The sequence below is a fragment of the Sminthopsis crassicaudata genome, chromosome 2, assembly GCF_048593235.1.
Source record: "Sminthopsis crassicaudata isolate SCR6 chromosome 2, ASM4859323v1, whole genome shotgun sequence".
Lineage (NCBI taxonomy): Eukaryota > Metazoa > Chordata > Mammalia > Dasyuromorphia > Dasyuridae > Sminthopsis > Sminthopsis crassicaudata.
This window is the reverse complement of record NC_133618.1, coordinates 324,707,266-324,725,896: the sequence shown is the minus strand read 5'-3', so window position 1 is coordinate 324,725,896 and position 18,631 is coordinate 324,707,266. Positions and strand designations below refer to the sequence as shown.

The 18,631-nt window shown below is 34.6% G+C and overlaps 1 protein-coding gene across 4 annotated transcripts in view; it reads right to left on the bottom strand.

The window, feature by feature from the left end:
- Positions 1-18,631, bottom strand: part of DAAM1 (dishevelled associated activator of morphogenesis 1) — a 203,974-nt gene that overhangs the window by 53,843 nt on the left and 131,500 nt on the right. For all 4 annotated transcript variants that reach the window (XM_074290244.1, XM_074290248.1, XM_074290245.1 and 1 more), the window contains exons 5-15: positions 14,487-14,581; positions 11,807-12,140; positions 10,856-10,966; positions 10,650-10,753; positions 10,213-10,279; positions 9,475-9,592; positions 8,736-8,874; positions 8,220-8,278; positions 2,438-2,625; positions 1,040-1,342; positions 628-735 (exon numbers count right to left, since the gene is read on the bottom strand). In XM_074290244.1, coding sequence (XP_074146345.1) covers positions 628-735; positions 1,040-1,342; positions 2,438-2,625; positions 8,220-8,278; positions 8,736-8,874; positions 9,475-9,592; positions 10,213-10,279; positions 10,650-10,753; positions 10,856-10,966; positions 11,807-12,140; positions 14,487-14,581 — 1,626 coding nt within the window. The remainder of the gene's footprint in view (positions 1-627; positions 736-1,039; positions 1,343-2,437; positions 2,626-8,219; positions 8,279-8,735; positions 8,875-9,474; positions 9,593-10,212; positions 10,280-10,649; positions 10,754-10,855; positions 10,967-11,806; positions 12,141-14,486; positions 14,582-18,631) is intronic.

Here is an 18,631-nt window from a genome sequence, read left to right as displayed (position 1 = left end):
TAGTCTGTCCCTCACTCCATTCTTAGAATGAATTTCTTTCTCCGCACTGCCTCTTAGAATCCCAGGTTTTGCTCAAAGTTTGGATCAAATGTCTCTTCTTACATGAGGCCTTTCCTGATCCTCATCTCTTATATGTTAGTGCCTACCTCAATGGCCTTGTACTTATTTTGTATATACTTTAAGCGTGGCACATGATAGATCACAAGCTCCTTGATGTCAGGGACTGGTTTGTTTCTGTCTTTAGATCTTTAGCACCTGGCCTATGTATAGTGTCTGTCATATAACAAAAGTTTAATAAATGCTTGTCAATGAACTGATGTGGTATGTATTCCTTTTACCATTACCACTTTCCTTCAGGTGGCCTAGCTTTAAAAGCTGCAAACGTTCAAACTGCAATGATAGATACTTGGAGATAGATAGATAGATATAAATATAGATATTTATATATATTGCCTCTTTTAAACATTCATGCTTTGCAGAACTAAAAATGACCACAAATGAGACTGTAGGCGTAGTGGATCAGAAACAATGCAATTCTCTTTTCATTTCATGGCAAGTGATACATACACTACATGAGTAAATGCATTCTAATTATAGCAGCCTCAGGGAATTTGTGTTATTGCTTACCTGTTGTCTCTGATAAGCTGAGAAAGTCCTTTCTAAGTCTTCAAGATCGAGATTTTTAAATACTTTCAAATCGTCAATTTCAGTCCATATGGTTCCTTCCAGTTTGTTCTGAAAATATCGAAATGATTAAAAAGCTACATTTCTTAACTAAATGAAAAAAAGAAAAAAATGTAAACACAATTTATTATAAAGATAGCTGCTATATTAACTTATTCATTCTATTGAATGCTGAAAATGTACAATTGATCTAGATAAACCAGAAGTCATTCATTTCAGAGATCTGTATTCCTTAAATCTCTGTAAGAAGTGAGGCCATTGAGTTCATACTGAGAAAATCAAACCATGTAATAGCCAGGATCATTTTCCTGAATGCTGCCCATTAAGCACAAAATACAGTAAATAAGAGACTCACCTCAGGAAGCTTTGACCAGTTGAAGGATTTCAGGGCATTTGTGGGCTGAGGAATGTTTTTCTTCTTGAGGGCCAGACCAAGAGGAGCACCTGGAGGTGGCATTATTCCTCCTAATGGAGGAGGTCCTGGTGGGGGAGGAGGACCACCTGGAGGCAGGGGAGGAGGTGGTGGTGGAAGATGGCCTGCACCTGGAAAAGGAGGTGGTGGAGGAGGAGGGAGAAGAGATCCTGGAGTAGGGGGAGGAAAGGGACTGCCTGGTGCTCCCGGTGAAGGGCCACCTGGAACAGATGCACAAACTGCCCTCTGCAAATATAAAAGAGCAAAGGAAGCATGATTAATAAATATTCTTTCAAGAACATTTATTTTAAGTTCTTTTTGTATATGGCTTAGTGGCCCAGTGAATAGCATCTGATTTTGGAATCATGAAGACCAGAGTTCAGATTAAGCCTTAGATGTGTGAGATGTGTAATCTTGGGGATTTCTTTTCTCTCAGGAAAAAAAAAATTCCTAGTCTATAAAATAGGTAAAATAATAGCACTTCATACCGCTGCTGTGAGGCAACCTAGATGAAACATTTTGTAAACCTTTCATCCTAGCTATTATTTTAGGCTTTGGGAGCTAAAATAAAGATTTCATCATTATGTATAAAATCTTTATTAATAAGGATTTAATCCTTCCAAAGATAGGTAGATTACTAATGGTTAAAGTATATGAATAGACAAATGTGATTTCTTCAGCATCTAAAATCCCTGGGATGCAGACACTCAGAGTTGTGAAGGGAATTCTCCAGAGTCACACATCTAACAAACCCAATTCAAAGTATTTGAATACTGGTATTCCTGATATCAAACCTAGCAGACCATCCACTACACCAACTACCTCAATATGCAAGGTGTCTAAAAAAGATGATCATTGTAATTTTCCTGGGTCACTTCCTTTATCATTCATTTTGTTTTTGTAACACCTTATATTTAGTGTTAATATTTAATTTAATGTTAATGTTATAACCATGTTCCAATGTTGTTGTTTTTATATCCTCAGAACATTCTTCATAATTTTAGTTTTTGTTTTAAGAAAAAGGAGCCAGAATCTCATTAATATGTATTAAGTTTAATATTATTTTAAAAATTAAACTGCAAACACCACCACCCTTCCCTTTCTATCCCTCATTAAATTAACTTGCCTTTCACATTATCTTATCTCTCTATCTTAAAAGCATGGAGAAACTACCTCAAGTTTCATAGATATTCTGGTAGTAAAAAAGATGACAGCTCTTTCATTTTATTTCACCAACCAGAATTCTAGTTAGGTAGAGATAATGAGCTCTGGACACCTACTGGATCAAAATCAGCCCTGGACATTTAACCATAAATGGAAAACTCCACGAAGTCTGCTCACCCTGCTAAGTTCTTGGAGCTGTGCTGTGAGGTCAGCCACCTGTTGCTTGACTTGCTTATGTTCAGAGGACTCTTTTTCAAGCTTTTCTTTCATTTTATTTAAGGTCTGCATCATTTCTTCTTTCTCTTGAGTTTTGGCATCGCACTCTCTTTCTTTCTTTTCCAATTTCTGCTGCAGATCACTATGTTCTACAAAAATAGGGCATGAAATCATTTTGCCAAAGGAACTCTTGGAAACTATATGATTTAATCCCCCCCAAAAATAGTCATACAAGGAAGATCAGCAAATTTTTGTTTGTTTGCTGGTGTACTTTCCCAATTAACATGAATCAGTCAGTCAAAAAATACTTATTAAGCACCTGCTATATGCCTGCCATTGTGCTAAACATTGGGGATACAATGAAAAATACAAAATAGTCTTTGTTCTCAAGCTCACAATCTAATGAAAATTTCCTCTTGTCTATAACCATTAATGTAGTTAGTAAGACCAAAGAAAGGAAACAGGATATACTGGTTAAAGAGTTGATTTGGGGAAATTGGGAAGATCTAGGTTCCCAATCCTAGAGCTGATACAAACTGGTTGTAACTCCTTGAACAAGTCATCTAGCTATGGTAAAGCAGCAAAGTAAGCAACGGGTAGAGCGCTGAGTGTTAAGTTAGAAAGAGCTGAGTTCAAATATGACCTCAGACACTAATTGTGTAAATTCTGGACAAATTTACTTAACCCGTGTGTGTCTCAGTTTATTACTGTTTAACCTACCTCTCAGAATTGTTTTGAGAGATATTTCTAAAGTGCTTTATCATAGTATGTCACATAGTAGGTCCTTAAATACTTGCTTCTCTCCCACTAGACAATAAGACTACACTGCAAAGCCAATTCGAATCTGCATTGGCAAGGGGATTTTCCTTATGTGAAGTTCCCAGTATCCTTCACCACTGAAGCCATAGGTCCAGGACAGAAAAGCAACAATAGACATGGATTACATGCCATTGTGAGGAAGCCTCTTAAGATTCACTTCTTAGGGGCAGCTAGGAGGCTCAGTGGATAGATAGTCCTGAAGTCAGGAGGACCTGAGCTCAAATCTGGTCTCAGACACTTAACACTTCCTAGTTGTGTGTCTCTGGACAAGTCACTTAACCCCAATTGCCTCAGAAAAAAAAAAAAAAAAAAAAAAAAAAGATTCACATCTCCACATCTGACACTTTGAAGGGTTTGCAAGTCACTTCCCATGTATCATCCCATTTGTACCTATTGTGAGATAATTCCACAAATATTATATAGACTTGTTAAGGGACACTATGAGAGTTTTGTGCCCAATATTGCACAAGAGGGAGAATCTGGTCTTAGTCTATCTAAATCTAGCATTCTTATCACCACACTCATCTCTGGATCTTTCTTTCCCATTAGATAGCGTCTCAAGAAAGAAACACTAAGAAAACTGTGGGTGGGTGACCACAAATTAAGCTGTTATTTTGTTCTTCATTCTCAAAGAGTTCCATGACTACAGGGAAGTGAATTGGATTCAAGCGAGGAAAGGCTGTGCAACATCAACTGCCTCACTTTTCTCTCCAGAACCACCTGGGTCCAGTGGCAAGTTATAGACCAGGATGACTGGAGAGGCCCAAGATGCAATGGGAGAGCTTGCTCTTCTCCCCCCCCCCCCCCCCCCGAAGCAATTGGAGTTAAGTGACTTGTCCAGGGTCACACAGGTAGGAGTGTTAAGTGTCTGAGATCAGATCTGAACTTAGGACCTCCTGACTTCAGGGCTTGTGCTCTATCCACTGTACCACTTAGATGCCCCAGACCTTGCCCTTTTTAAGCTAAAGTCTTCTACAGGTCTCAGTTTGACTAAGTCCATACCCATTCAGTCATTAAGGCTAGATAAGAATTGAAGCAAAGAATCTCCTCTGATTTCATCTAGTCCATTAAGCACTTAACTATCAGAATTTGAACATGGGAAAACCCGAAGAACTCTGGAAGAGGATTGGTGGAAAAATAACTGCTTTATTTTGTAATGCAAAAGTGGAAACCAGAGAAAACGCTTAGAAAGTAGATTTGCTCTCACAAAGATTTTTTGCAAGTGGGGAAGAACTGCTACTGCCAGACATAATGTTTATTCATTAAATTATTATCTTTCCCACCACTAAGTCATCCCTTTCATTCCCCTTAAAGGGAATATATCTGCCATAAGCAGGCAAACAAATAGCAATTAAAATGACAGAAAACAACATGTTATATATTAATATTTCAATATCTAGTTGCTGTATATGTTACATAGATAACTTTTAGGAAATGTTAATCATTGAAAAAGTTGATCTGAGCCAATACAGGTTTTTCTGGCCTCAGTATTAATGCAACAGACCTTTGAATTTAGAATAAGCCTTATTCAAATTACTTTGGCACCATAAGAAAGCGACGTTTTGGAAAGGGGATAGTTTTACTACTCAATGCTCTAAGTCAGTTCAGATATGACCTAGAACATTCAGTTCTGCCCATCACATTTTAAGAAAAATGTGAATAGAGCTAATGCGTTTGCAGAGGTAGATGACATGGATGGTGAAAGGAATCAATTGCAAGCTATACAAGATTTAGTTGAATGAAATTCTGGAAGTTCACCTGGAGAAGAGGTAGACAACACAATAGCTGTACTCTTAAATATCTTAAAGGGAAGAACCGTACTTATTCTGTTTGGCCCCAGAGGGCACGATAAAAACCAATGGGTAAAAGTTACAGAGAAGCCACCTGTAGCATATTCCCAGGGTTTGTCTCAAAGGTTAGAAATGCAATTTTCTATCACTTTATTGTTGTTTGCCCGCAAAGTATAATTCTCAGTTCCATATAAGAAAAACAAACAACCAAAGATGTCCATAAATGAAATGGGTTACCTTTGGAAATTACTAGATTCCCTCCTCTCCAAGACTTTACATACAAAATAACAGACTGCCTACTGGTAAAACTTGTACACGAGAGTAATACTTTGATTAAACCAAATGACCTCTGAAGTAATTTCCTTTTCAATTTTTTGAGGTTAATAATAATAGCTCACATTTATATAGAACTTTAGTGTTTACAACCCTGTGGAATGCTATTATCATTCCTATCCTAAAAATGAGAAAATTGAAACACATAAAGAAGTGATTTAAGGTCCATTCTAAAGCTCAGTAGTTTGCTGTAGAACTTGTGCCTAAATATTCCTGACTTCAAGTTCAGTAATCTATTATCTCACCATACTACTTTTCTCATGCTTTATTAAATTCAGTATATGATCTCTTTTTCAATTCATTTCTATTCTTATATTTTTCCCCTGCTCTCTCTTCTCTGCCCCCCAGGGTTATTAAACCGGGAGGTGAAGGTAATGATATCAATTACCTAAATTCTAGCAAAGCATTTGACAGATTCTTTCAATAGTGTAATATATTCTACCCTCTTCCTATAGGGAAGAGGAAGATGTGCAATAGATGATACTACAGGTATCAAGACTGAAATGTGGTTGAATGAATGGAATTAAAGTTATTAACAGTTCAGTGTTCATGGGATAGGAGACCTCTAATGGTGTCTCACAGGGGATCTATGGTTGGACTTGGGCTGTTTTAACATTTTTTAGCAATGGTACAGATGGCATATTCAAATCTATTGGGAAATAGGTTAGGAAATTGGGAAAATTAGAAAAGGCACCTAACATACTAGATAATAGAATCAAGATTCCAATAAAGAATGACCAGCTATAGTATTATTGGCTCAAATCTAAGAAAATGAAACTTAAAGGGAAAAATACTTTGCCCTGGCCAGATGTCATTGGAATCATTTGGTCCAATTCTGGATGCTGTAGTTTCAGGAGGACATTTATAGTCAGAAAAATATCCAAAGGACAACACCAAGCAGGCAAGTGAATGGCGTTAAATTCACATCACACATTTTAAAATAATATTGTATTTTTCCCCAAATACATGCAAATGCAATTTCAAACTTTTTTTTTTAATTTGAATTTCAAATTTTCCCTCTTCCTCACTCCTTTCCTTCTCCCTTCTCTAAGAGGGTAAACAAACTGATAGAGGTTAATCATGCATAATCATGTAACATTTCCATATTAGTCATTTGCCACATCATATTTATAGCCCATAATCTGGGTATATTCAATCTGGAAAAGCGGACACTCAGAGGAAAAGTCAGGAAGAGAGGAAGACAGAGTTGACTTCAGGTATTTGAAAAGTTATCACTTGGAAGAGGAATTGGGCTGGTGCTGCTTGACCAAAGGAGACAGATCCAAGGGCAATGAGTAGATTACAAGTAGGCCAATTGAGGCATAATGCCAAAAAACATTTCCTAAGAATTGGAGCTATTCTAAAGTTGGATGGCCTGCTCCAGAGAGGACAAGCTTCCCTTCAGTGGAAGTTATCAAGCCAAGAATTGATGGAGCACTGTTACTGTAAGTAACAGTGAAGATTCCTTAGTGCATAGAGATGGCTGCTGAAGGAGCTTCCAAATCCCAAATTCTGTGATTCCTTAAATTACTAAGTGACAAGATATAAAGCACTGGGTGTTTTTTCAGTACAAGTTTGAATTATTTTATTTGAATGAAGTATTTGATCAATTTTTCTGTTTCTGCCTTCTCTATTCATTCTTTATTCTAACCCTCCCCTTAAGCAAGAAGTTCTCTGAAGTCATCTTAATTTTCTAAAGTCCTTAGTTTTCCATCAGTCCTGAAGAAGTAATGAAGCCAAACCACAAGGCAGTTCTACTCTCCAAACCACCTTAGTAAATATTACCCTAACCCACGTGGAGTTGCTCTATATCCACTTCCATAACCTATTATCATTGCATTTATCCCTTCTTCCTCCAGTTAGTTGTTACATTCCTGCCCTTTATTTTTGTCCAGACCTGTAATTTTGTTTTTGTAGCACATTAGCAACTACTCTGCAGCTTAGCCTTAGATGCCTGGGGGCTCTGGGAAGTTAAGTACTTGCCTGGATTCACACAGCTGGTGTCAGAGACAACTTGTGTCAGAAGTAGTACTATAAAGTCGATCTTGCTAATTCTGGAGCTATCTTTCAGGTCAATATACCATGATGACTTTCATATTATACATTAAAAAATTATGTGTTCCCCTCCGCAATGAGCTATAATCTCCTTTTCCCAAATTGCCCATTAAACTTTGTCAAAAAGAATTAGTTCTAACATGAAAAATAAAGAAATATGTTTAGCTCCTCATTTTTTTCATTTCTGAAAGGTAATAATAATATGTTCAAATACAAACAACTTGCCCACTCACCTTTTATGATACCAAAAAACTGCTAAAGTTAGTAATTTTCTATGTGGATATTCTGCTAAGAATAGCTAAATTGGCTGCTAAGGCCAACGAGAGGCATTTTTACTGTCTTCTTTTAAATGTCACAGACAAATCTGCATACTCCTCAATGCCTAAGTGCCTTTTATTTAAACAATAACAAAAAAAAATACTATCTAAAGAGACTAAGTGTAGGAGAGGCCCTGGGGGGAAAGAGCAAAGATAAAATTAAATTATTGAATAGTGAAAGGTAAATGCTAAATTACTTTTCAAAACAACTCAAATTTAGTGCAAAACAAAACAACAAAAAAAGGAGTCAGAGGCATGTCAGTTATAACAGCAAAATTATTAAGAAAAAAAAAAAAAACCAAGACAAGCACCCTAAAAACCCATAGGTTTAGTCATTCAACATAAAAATGTCAGCATGTAACATCACAGCAAATTTACAAGTTAATTTGAAACATTTAGAAATACCTAATTATATTTCAAATGCTTTACCTTTTCTCATTCTTTCTGCTTGTTCTTTCCACTGTTTAACTTCATTTTCATTAACCAACCTATATAAACAGGCAAGATGTTAATGTAGTTTTCATTACTAAATAAAAATATATAAAAGTTCCCTTACTAAATAAATACATAAGACCAAAGATGTTTTTAAAAATCTACCTTAGAGAAATCATCAGATTGCCTAAATTAAAATGAATATATAAAACATCTTTTGAAATTATAACGGAGAGACAGTGTAGTATAGTGGATAAAGAAGCAACCTTGAAGACACAAAGACCTCAGTTAAAATTCTACTTCTGACACATAATTTCTATGTAATGAGACAAATCACTTATTTCTAAGTTCCTTATATCATTAAAATCATATGTCCAGTTCTTGAGTCATTTTTCTTGCTAAAAAAAATTATAATATTTACTAATATTTCAAAATGAAGTACATGTGTTTGATATGTTTGTTAAGAGAGCATAGTACACATTACTATAGCAAGTAAAAAAGGTAGAAACTTACATTCGTACAACATTTTTAACATTAAAGTTTTCTAGAGGAGTAGAATTGGGGTCCTGCCCTTTGTCATTCTGTATAACAATTTGTTGTACAATTCTATCGAGTAGCAGCCAATACTGAACTGTGTTTCCACTTCTCTTATCTAAAAGAGGGAGAGAAGGAACATAAAAGAAAAATTAAATGTGTAATTTTGCTCACTTCTCATTACAGTGTCATTTCTCATGAAAGGGAATCTGAAATAATAGAGGAGGTATTGGATTTGGAGCTAGGAAGAGTGCAGTTCCTGCCCCAGAATAACATTCCATCCAGAAGTGTCAAATAGCAAGATAGCAAGGAAAAGAAAAAGGATATTAAAAAGCATTCATATTTTCTATACCAATAACCCTCAAAATTCTTACAGATCAGGAGATGATAGATTTACAGTTGGAAGGAACCTAAGAGTTCTAATTACTCCATCTAATAGATTAAGGATCAAATTCTATCTCCATCCAGCTAAGAATAATTTTTATATTTTAAAATACAGAACTATTTTATTTTAAAATATTAAATACTCTAATCTTAGCCAACCATGCAAAAAACAGTGGTGGCTCTAAATTAGAATGTCATTGAACCAAGATTAGAATCCATGGTTTGCACTCAACAAATCAGCACTCTTTTGGGAAAGGGATCCCTTTTGATAATGTCCAAAACATTAACCAAAATATTTTTAATCTTAGTCCACATAAACACGATCTCTACTCACAAGGCATTTGGAGACAGTGGTACAAAATAGACATGAAGTGAGGGTAAGCTTCACTATGAGTCAACCTCTTCCTTGTCAGCTCAAACATTTGTGTTGCACTTTTTGTGTCTATGTGAACCTATTTCACATTAAAAAAAAAAAAATCTAAGTCACACATTCAGGTCCTCTGAGATCATCTGGTATTTTTATAGAATTCTCTTAATGTAAAGTAACCAAATTTACATTGTACAAGTTAATTCAAATATTTCAGTGCTAAAGCATATTGAGACAGAGAGAGACAAAGATGAAGACGAGAGGGAGATAGGGAAGGGAAGAGAAGGAGATGAGGAGAAAAGGAGAGGGAGAGAGAGAGAGGGAAAGGAGAGGGAGAGTGGAGATGGAGAGAAGAAAGTGAAAGAGGAGATGGAGAGAGGGGAGAGAAAAAGGAGAGGGAAAAAGAAAGGGAGAAGAGAGGGAGAAAATGGAAAAGAGAGAAGAAAGGAAAAAAGAGGAGGAGGAGAAAAAAGAAGGAAGAGGAGAAGACAAAGTAGGAGAGGAAAAGAGACAAATGGGGGAGAGGAAGAATATCTCTATATACACACACATATATTATACTACATGTACATATGATATCATCTAATTATATCAGAATCGTGAGAAATGCATAGGTATAGGTCTATGATGATTCTAAAAGAACATTTCTCTCATATAGGAGAACAAACATTCAGCAATAATCAAAATAGTCATACAAACACATACCAATTCAAATCTTTTGGCAAATTCCAGCTCATCTTCATTTCTGAGCATTTCAAAAAAATCTAAATGCCTGACAAAAGAGAGTAAAATAAACATTTCAAAGAAATGCAACTGAAAGCCAAAACATTTGGGGAATGCCTACAATTAATTACAAGAGTTCAAACTCTGAATTTGAAAAGAGTCTACAGCATTAAAAGGAACATAATCAAAATAAAATTAAAAGAAACAAGTACAAAGGGATGAGATGACTTTTCACCATTTGACAAGTCCAGATTCCTCAAAACATCCCATAAAGAATCTACAAATGGAAGAAGGAAACCTACTGTCTAGAGTTGACAGGAAATTAAAGGATTTATCTTAAAAGTGGGTGATAAGACTGGAAGAGACAAAGGACAAAAGAGGTAAAAGTGAGAATGATCAATACTTAGTGTTTAACTTGCCTGTCTAATGTCAGGTTTTCATGTTCCCTTAATTTATCTATTACTGGTTGAATTCCTAACATCAAAAATTCATATCGAAGATGAAGTCTAAAGTCCAAACTTTCCTGAAAGGAAAAAAAATTAAGCACATTTACAGTTTTCTGATATAATCGTCACATATTCTGATAAAAATTTTATTTAAATGCAATAGCACAAAATGTTCATACCACTCCAGCCCCTTGGCTTAGGACTGCATTTATGAAGGACATGATGGCTGTCTTGAGGTTTACTTCATCTCGGTACCGGCCTGTGCTTTTATCCAAGTCGTTAATTAGTGTCTATCAAGTTTACAAATAGATAATGAAAAGAAGTGAATCAGAGTGGGCATGTTACTAAATCTTTATTTTTATTAAACTTTCCAGTACTTTGAAGCTCAAAACAACCTAGTATTTCCTTATTATAATTATCTTGAGATCCCTTGATTTAAAATTGAAAATATTTTATGTCTCCAAATTAATTATTTTTTTGGGGGAAGGAGGAAGGCAGTTGGGGGGCTAAGTGATTTGCCCAAGGTGACACAGTTAGTGAATGTTAGTTAAGTGTCTGAGATTGGATTTGAATTCAGTTTCTCTTAACTCCAGGGCCAGTGCTTTATCTACTGGACCACCTAGCTGCCCCTTCTATGCCCTTAAAAATGCTACTTTGCTTAAATCCAGAGGGAAAAGATATGTGGTATATAGGTATATATGCATTCAATCCCTCAATTTCTGCTCTTTATGACTGATTAAAAAGTAGTCACACCAACTTTTCCAAACTTGTCTTCCTAAAAATCAAATGGGTAATTGGGAATTTCTCAAGGAAGATTCCCCTTTTGAAGATATAGACAATATTTATTGTAAATCTCAGTAAAGTATAGTCTAAAAGATGATCCATTAAAAGAGAAATGTTGTGATCAATTAGGCCTTCTAAGTCCACTAGGCCTCCTAAAACTTTGTTTTGGTCAGTGATAAGTATCAACTTCCATAGAGACCAAGTCAGAAATGTTTGAAAGAACATGACTAGACTCTTAAGTGACATGAAGTACAATCATCTCCAAGACAGAAAGGAATAATTTATAGTCCTTCAAAAATAAGTCTATTTTGCAAGCATGCAACTTAGATAAATTAGAGACCACATACCTGAAAACGAGTCCTTTCACTGGCATACTTCTGGTAATGTAGCATGGCCTGTAGAACTTTTTTGTGACCTCCGGGAACCAGGCACACAGCGCCCATGATTTCCAGCACTGCCACCTTTGTCTTAATATTCTCAGTGCTCAGACTCTGAGCGATTACATTAATACTCTCTGAATGGGCCATAACATGAGCCCGCCCTTGAGAGTTGTTCATTAGCGCTTTTATACATCCAATAAGTGAGGTATGTATTTGAGACTCTGACGTCTCATAGTCCATGGTTTTTAGAAAGTTCAGAATACATGATAAGCCATCTAAATCAATAAATCTGGTTACAAACCTGTCAGGAAAATAAATAGATTAAAATTAAGACAATTCAAAGTCCTGTCTGCTTCTCCCACCAGCCCCCAACAGAGATACAATTCTTAAGCAGAAAATTTGTCTAATCCTTAAAATTTGATCAATACTGAAACTTTGCTGTGATATTCTTCAGTATGGAAGTAAACAAAGGGTTGATCATCCTTTGGATCTCTCCATTATTCACAAGTGCTCCATTTTCATAAAGAGAAATTTAGATATTCCTCTACATGAATGTGACCTTCTATGGAAAATCTTAAAATGATGTAAGCCTCTCATAATGCCATTTATGGATAACAAGAACCATACAAAAAATAGGGAAATGTAAAAGAAATAATTAACTTTTTTTCAGATTTTAGTTATGTATTTATTTCAATATACTCAGTCTCCTTGCAATTTGGTATACTATTAAACCTTGCTTCTCTACTTTCTCTTCCCTCTATATAAATGGTGAAGCAAGAATATTTATAAATACCAGGCCATTTTAGATTGAATATATGGAATCTGGATGATTAATTCATAAATATTCTAAGACTGCATATCATTCTGAAAGCTCTGAATCATGGTTGTAAAACTCTTGTCTCTAAAGCATTCTATAACCTGTAACAAACCTGTTATAACCTATAACAAACTCTATTTCTTCAAAAAGTATAGCTAAAGAGTTTCTAAAAGGCAATAAAGGACACATTTTTGTTCATAAACATATGCATATAAATTTTAAAAAAATTATATGTGAATATTACTTTACATATAAATTATAGATGATTTATATATATATATATAGAAAGTGCTTTTTCACAAAATATAGATCTTATGATTTAAAAAAAATATATAATTATACACACACACATATATATATATACACACACACACACACACACACAAACACCTAACCTAGAGTTTCTATGAGAAAACTAGAAAATGCAATTCCCTTGTCCACATATCAACAATATTGAAAAAAAAATACCTAAAGAATTATATACAACAGTCCTAAGTGAAAAAGATACTAGTTTTTTTTTTTTTTTTAATCAGTTTTCCTAATATAGAGATCAAGATTTTATCCTTACAAATGAATATACGTGATACATGTATTTAGTACTTTGAGGGTAGCAGGGAAAGAGAGAGGACGAGACAGATGGACTTCATATCTTGTATTTATCTAGCTCTCTTTTGCATTATATTTATTTGTAAGTGTATCATATTCCTCTAAAAGAGAGTAAGCTTAAAAAGACAATGACTATGGCTTGCTGATATTAGCATATCTGCCAATGCTCAATGTTGTGCACAGAATAGGGCTTTGATGTCTACTATATCTACTAAATATCTACTGATTGAAAGGAAAGTAGAAGGATGAGAATGTAGTGGATAAATAGTAGGGACACCTAAGTGGTGCAGTGGATAGATTGTGGGGCCTGGAGTCAGGATGACTAATTTTCATGAATTTAAATTTGGCTTTAGATACTTCCTAGCTTGAGTGAATTATTTAACTTTGTTTGCATGCCTCAGTTTCCTTATGTGTAAAATGAGTTGGGGAAGGGAATGACAAACCCCTCCAGTATCTTTGCCAAGGAAAGAGCAAATGGAATCAGAGAAATGGACACATCTGAAAAAAAAAAAAAAGAAATGACAAGATGGATAGGAAATGCTAGAACATTGATAAAAATAGCCTTTTCTTACAGGCCTTGTTGGATCTTTTGGGATTTTACACTGATTTTCTCAGATGTCTGACCTCCTTAAGACTGTCTTTAGAAACTCTGAAGAGATCCAAAACTGGATTAAGCTTTTAAAAGACTCATTTTCATAATCTCTTCCCATAGACAGTGAACATATGATTAAACAGTCCTCTGCCAGACAATTAATTGACAGAAAGCAAGTTAGAGCCTACCCAATTTATAATTCAGTGTCAGTTTTTTCATCTTACAAATAGGCAATAATAATATTTGTCCTAACTACCTCCACAGGATTATTGTAGGGATCAAAGGAGAAAATGGATATGAGAGTGTTCTGTAAATAACAAACCACTATAGTAACATAAACTGATAATGAGAGAATGTTCTTATTTTCCAGCCATCTAATGTAGACCAGAAGACAAATCTAACCGATCTTGATATACCAGCTGTATTTGATACTGAACACCTGTATGCATGAAATGCACCTGGATAATTCTTAACCACTAGATATCCTAGAGGAGCTCTTGTAAAATGAAGGGTGAGGCAGCTTTGAAGTAAAGGGCAAGCAGAAAAGATGAATTCTCAATACCAGAGAATGAGCCGCCAGTTGGTGATCAGGAGGAATATGGAAAAAAACAGACCCAAGAGAAGAGAAGTACCTCATAGGTTTTGTTCTCAGTGCAGTCTTCAAACTTTCTATTGTCTTACTTCTTTCCTCTTCCTCTTCTTTTTCTAAAATTAGCAAGGATTTTCTCTATAGGAAGAGAGTGAAATAGAGGTAGAATTACAAATCATTTCTCCTTAAAGATAAATGAAATCATGACAAAGTCAGAGGTCACAAGTAGGAATATTGGCTCTGTTACTGCCATGATTAATGAATATAAGCCATGTGAGAAATTTATAATCAAAAATTTTTTTTCCTCGTTCATATCCCAGAGCAACCAACTCCAAAGACCATCCAGATATTCTTTTTCTATTAGGTTTCAATCATTTTAAGAACTCTTCAAGGATAACCCATGCTCTCAGAAGACTGAAAATGAAGTCTAATAACTCATCGCTTGACAGAAAGGTAAGAGACATAAAATGCAGAATAAGACATACATTTTTCAACAAGGTCAAAAAAAAATAAGAATTTCTTTTTCTCCCCTCCCCAGTTATATTTACTCATTCATTCATTTTGCTGGGTTGTAGCTTTTATTACATTTTCTTTTTTAAAAAAATAATAGATTTTTATTTTCAAAATATATGCTAAGGTAGTTTTCAACATTCACCCTTGCAAAACTTTGTGTCCCTCTCCTCCTCCCCTGACAGCAAGTAATCCAATTTAAGTTAAACATGTGCAATTCTTCTGAACATATTTCCACATTTATCATGCTGCACAAGAAAAATCAGACACCCTCCCCCAAATGAGAAAAAACAAAAAGCAAGCAAATAACAACAACAAAAGGTGAAAATATTATGTTGTGATACACCTTCAGTCCGCATAATCCTCTTTCTGGATGCAGATGGCTCTGTCCATCACAAGTCTATTGGAATTGACTTGAATCACCTCATTTTTGAAAAGAGCTATGTCCAGAGTTGATCATTACATAATCTTGCTGTTGCTTTGTACAATGTTCTCTTGGTTCTGCTCACTTCATTTAGAATCAGTTAATCTAAATCTCTCCAAGCTTCTCTAAAATCATCCTGCTGATATTTCTTATAGAACAATAATATTTCATAACATTAATATACCATAACTTATTCAGCCATTCCCTAACTGATGGGCACCAACTCAGTTTCCAGTTCCTTGTCACTATAAGAAGGACTATTACAAACATTTTTGCACATGTGGGTTTTTTTTTCCTCATTTTATATGATCTCTTTGGAATATGAACCAAAGTCTGTAGAATTTGTTTTTCTTGATTATGTTTATTTTCTATAAGGGTTTCTTTCTTTCTTTTTTTTTTTTTTTTTCCTTTTCTCTTACCCCTTCCCCTCATTGGTCATTAATGAGTTGTTTTGACTTCCATTTTGAGGAGGAGTCCAAGCCAGATTTTGCTGGAATATCTCTCCCACACCTCACTTTTTCATGCTATATTCTCCCATTAGGATGTAAGCTCCTTGAGAGTAAGGACTTTTTTTTCTTCTTTTATTAGCTAATAAAGCTAAGCAAGAAGCTTAGCATATAGTAAAGATTCAATAAATGCTTGTTGCCTATTTGCTTTCTGGTTAAGAAAACTTTGTTTTGCAGAGAGAGGAATGAAAATAAAAACTTGTTAATTGAAAAAAATATTAAAAGTATAATAAAATGTCTCAGTCATATCAAATATTTGAAACAAGTCAGAATTTTAAATACTCTGTGTATATGGAAATAGATATGCAAAAATGCACCTCATAATCATACTGTAATGTAAATCTTCTGACTGCATAAAATTAAACCCATAATCAGATATTATGTTCTAGCCATTGAAGTATTTAAAAAATTACTTAATACTGTGGGAATACAAGAAGCAACTAAAAAGAGGCCAAGTACTTGAGATCAGAAGGATTTTTCTTTTCTTAACAAAAGTTCAATGAGGTTCCTTTAGCATTTTCTCTGATTCTTAAGATCACTGAGTTCCAAAGGAAAGCTAGGGAAATGAAGATACATAAATTGAAATATGCTTGCTCTCTCAGAGTATAAAAGTTCTTTGTGAATAGGTAATAAGCCTCATTCAATCTTTGCACAGGGCCAAATGTACCATAAAAAGTTTATAAATTCTCTTTTTAAAAAATCAAAAGAATAGTTAAATTTGTCCTCATGCTAAGATGGAAGACAACTCATCACTTGAAGATGTTATTCGGGAAATGAGGATATTTCTGGCATTCCTTTGCAGGGGTTATTTTGAGAGCTAACTCAAATCAAAGGAATTAATAAATTATGCCAAGAATATGATAATTAAATATGCAAATTATTAATGTTTATAAGTTTACAGACTTATTGAAAGGCTTTCCCCTCTATTTTATAAAATTTGCTTTATCATTTTAGAAATGTTCTTAAAATTCCCATTCTCTGATAATCTCTTACTGATGCAATAGTATCAATTACTTAAAAGACTATGAAGCTACTAGCTACTGTTTTTTATGCTTCAACTCAACCAATGCTGAATTAAATTTAGTTTTACAACTTTCATTAACATTCTGAGAAAATCTCTTCTTGGGGAAGAAAGAGGGAAGGATAAAAAGGGCTTCATTTAATTTATGCAGATTTCAAGAGTTCATAGACTCTTTTCCTCTCCTTTTCCATAGATCATTTAAAGGGTGGCTGTAATTGTTTTTAGTAAATCTGTATGACTTACACACACACACACACACACACACACACACACACACACACACACACACACATATACACACACACACAGTAGTGGCAGTGTCAGATTTAAATAATTTAAAATCAAGAATGACACTCTCTCTGCAAATAATGTGACCGTAAATTTAGAAGACACAATAATACTATTATGTTATTATTTCTACTAACGCTGTCTTCTTGCTAGTGATGCTGTTGGACAGTTAGCTGTCAGTATGCTACAGAAAATGAAGTTGCCCTGCAGAAAAAGACATTAAATTCTATCACTGTTTCTTGAAGCTCATTCACTGAAAAAGTCAGCCCATAACTAGTAAAGAACATTTAATCTTCCCCATGGAAAAATAGTTTTAGATACTGAAGCATGACTCTCTGAATTTGCTATGGAAAATCAATTCATTTGTGAAGGCGCCTTACCTATGACTGAACTGAATTCACAAAGCATTACTAAAAACAAGTCAGTGTTTTCAATAACTCCTTTGATAATTAAACATCACAAGTAAACATTTTTATAGTTGGCCATTAATAACAAATACAAATTGTATTCAATACAAAAATACATTCTTTTTAATATCCTTAAACTAAGAAAGGTGGCTGAAGAAGAAATTCACTTTTGCTCTGGAGGAATCAGTAACTTTAAGAAATAGTTTTCATTGAAAGAAAATTTAAAACAATGCATTAGCAACTTTCTCCCAAAAAACATGGAGCTCTAGACCTCATTGTTTCAATAACTATTGATTCATTTTTTCTTTTGGTTATTATCCATTTAAAGCCAACCCAGATTCAGGACAGTTTCAATGGACTTATGATAGAGAAAGCCATCTACACCTAGAAAAAAGACTGGGAACTGAGTGAGGATCATAACATAGCATTTTCACTTTAATGCTTGCTTGCTTTTTGTTTTCTTTCTCACTTTTTCCTCCTTTTTGACCTGATCTTTCTTGTGCAGCATGATAATTGTGGAAATATGTGTAGAAGAATTGCACATGTTTAACGTAAATTGGATTACCTGCCATCGGAACAGGGTGGAGAGAAGGTACAGAGAAAAAATTTGGAACACAAGGTTTTGCAAGGGTGAATGTTGAAAACTATCTATGCATATATTTTGAAAATAAAAAGCTTTTTAAAAAAGAGAGCCAACCCAACCCATTTAAAAGGGCAATGAGTTATTTTTTGGCAGGTTAAAAAAAAAGGGGGAAAGAGTAAATAAAACAAAGTAAAATAAATTTATTCTTTGAAGCATCAAGAATATTCAATTCCAGGATTCTGAATCAAGCACCATAATATTGAAAGTATTCCTCAGAGTGTAATAGGCATTCCAGGAAATGGGCAAGAAGCTGTGAGTCTAAAAGAACAGGAACATTTCAGTATACTGCAAACTGTCTAATAGGATTCAACACTCATTTGTGTAAAGGTATAAAATAACCCATTTTTAATTTTCATTTGCCTAAAATTTTGAATAAAAATTCTAAACTA